Below are 1576 nucleotides of genomic sequence, written 5' to 3'. Positions count from 1 at the left end.
TTGCTAATGCGTTTGAGTTCTCTATGGATTCTGGTTATTAAACCTTTGTCGAAGACATAGCCTGCAAATATTTTCTCCCACTCTGAGGGCTGTCTGCTTGCCTTACTGTAGCAAATCTCTTCCTTATCTGCCATGGGGGAGCTCGTGAAGATGTTTTTATTTTAATTATTTAAAGACCCTACACTAATTTCTACCTGTTTTGAAAACTGATGTTCATTTTGCTTTAAAGTTTCTGAAGACATATTTTAATTCTTTTTTTTTTCCAGTTGTGTATGAACACAGATCAAGATTAGAGAAATCCTTGCAAAAGGAGAGACTTGAGCACAAGAAAGCCAAGGAAGGTAAATGCACGATGAGACCCGTGTCCTGTGCCTCTCTGTGTCCTGGCTTTACCTTTTTTTTTTTTTGCTAAGATACCTCTCAAATCAACCCAATTCAGTATTGTAGGTGCACAGAGAAAATGTCAAGTAACATGTTAAAGAGTGTGCGATAATTTCTGCTCAAGATTAGATTTAAAATCTTTATCATTCAGCTTGCGCCACCTTGAGGTGGCTCATATAGAGGTTATACATAATATTTCAGAAGTCAATAACTTTTCATTTAAATATTATACAGGTGTATTACTAATACACGGAACTCTGTCCATAGATACTCAGGAGGGAAAAGGAGTAACAACCCTTCCCTCCCTCCCTGCTCTCTCTCATCTATTCTCTCTTTCCTTTCTCTGATACAAAGTAAACTTAGACTTTTATATCCTAAAAAAAGGGAGTATTAACATGTATTTTCCAGAGTATGACCAATTTTATATATACACACATTTTTAATATAACAGAGTAATCCCATTATCTGGTATCTTTTAAGTTATGCTCCTGTTTTTGTCTCATGGAAGTTTTCATTTGGCATAGCTGATGGTTCAGCTAGAAAACCAACACTTAAAAATGGGTGTTAGGCAATACAGTTAAGTTTTATAAGAAATTTTCCATCAAGCACAGGCCTTATGCACCTCGTAACTTTCAGTTATCTGCATTTTTCTCTGAGAGTATCTCATTCTATTGCCCTCACTACAGTACAGTGGGGTCAGCCCCGCTCACAGCGCCCTCCCACCTTGGCTTCCCAGTGTGCTGGGATTACAGGTGTGAGCCGCCACACACAGTCTAAAGTTATCTGCATTCTAATATTTATTTATTTGGTCATGGCTTATGATAAATCTTAAAACAGAAGTTTCTCATCTGCCCACCCTCCTGGGGCAGGAGAGGGACAGAGGAGGCGGCCGTGGTGAGGACACTCTACTGACCCTCGGATGGAGCCAGGGTGAAGAACAGAACTGTGGCATCATTAAAATGCTTTGCTAGGATTTGGGCTTTTCTTGTCTCAGATGCAGAGTGATTTTACAGAGCCATCTAGTGGATTATGAAGTTTTCAGAGCCTTGCTGGTGGCTTGGACAGCTAGATGCCTTTTCCCAAGTCCTGAATGATTTTCTTGTGCCATCTGGTGGATAGCAGTAAATCTTCCTCATCTTCAGATGAGCTTCCTCCCTTCAAATCAAGGAGAGTTAATCGCAGAGAAATTTGAAAT

General features: G+C 39.7%; 1 protein-coding gene across 1 annotated transcript in view; it reads left to right on the top strand.

The window, feature by feature from the left end:
• Positions 1-1576, top strand: part of GOLIM4 (golgi integral membrane protein 4) — a 92110-nt gene that overhangs the window by 52608 nt on the left and 37926 nt on the right. Inside the window, exon 2 of the mRNA XM_023516016.1 lies at positions 267-341. Coding sequence (XP_023371784.1) covers positions 267-341 — 75 coding nt within the window. The remainder of the gene's footprint in view (positions 1-266; positions 342-1576) is intronic.

The sequence above is a fragment of the Otolemur garnettii genome, unplaced genomic scaffold (assembly GCF_000181295.1).
Source record: "Otolemur garnettii isolate 467f Iridium unplaced genomic scaffold, OtoGar3 scaffold00084, whole genome shotgun sequence".
NCBI lineage: Eukaryota > Metazoa > Chordata > Mammalia > Primates > Galagidae > Otolemur > Otolemur garnettii.
This window is presented reverse-complemented; position numbering and strand designations above follow the sequence as displayed.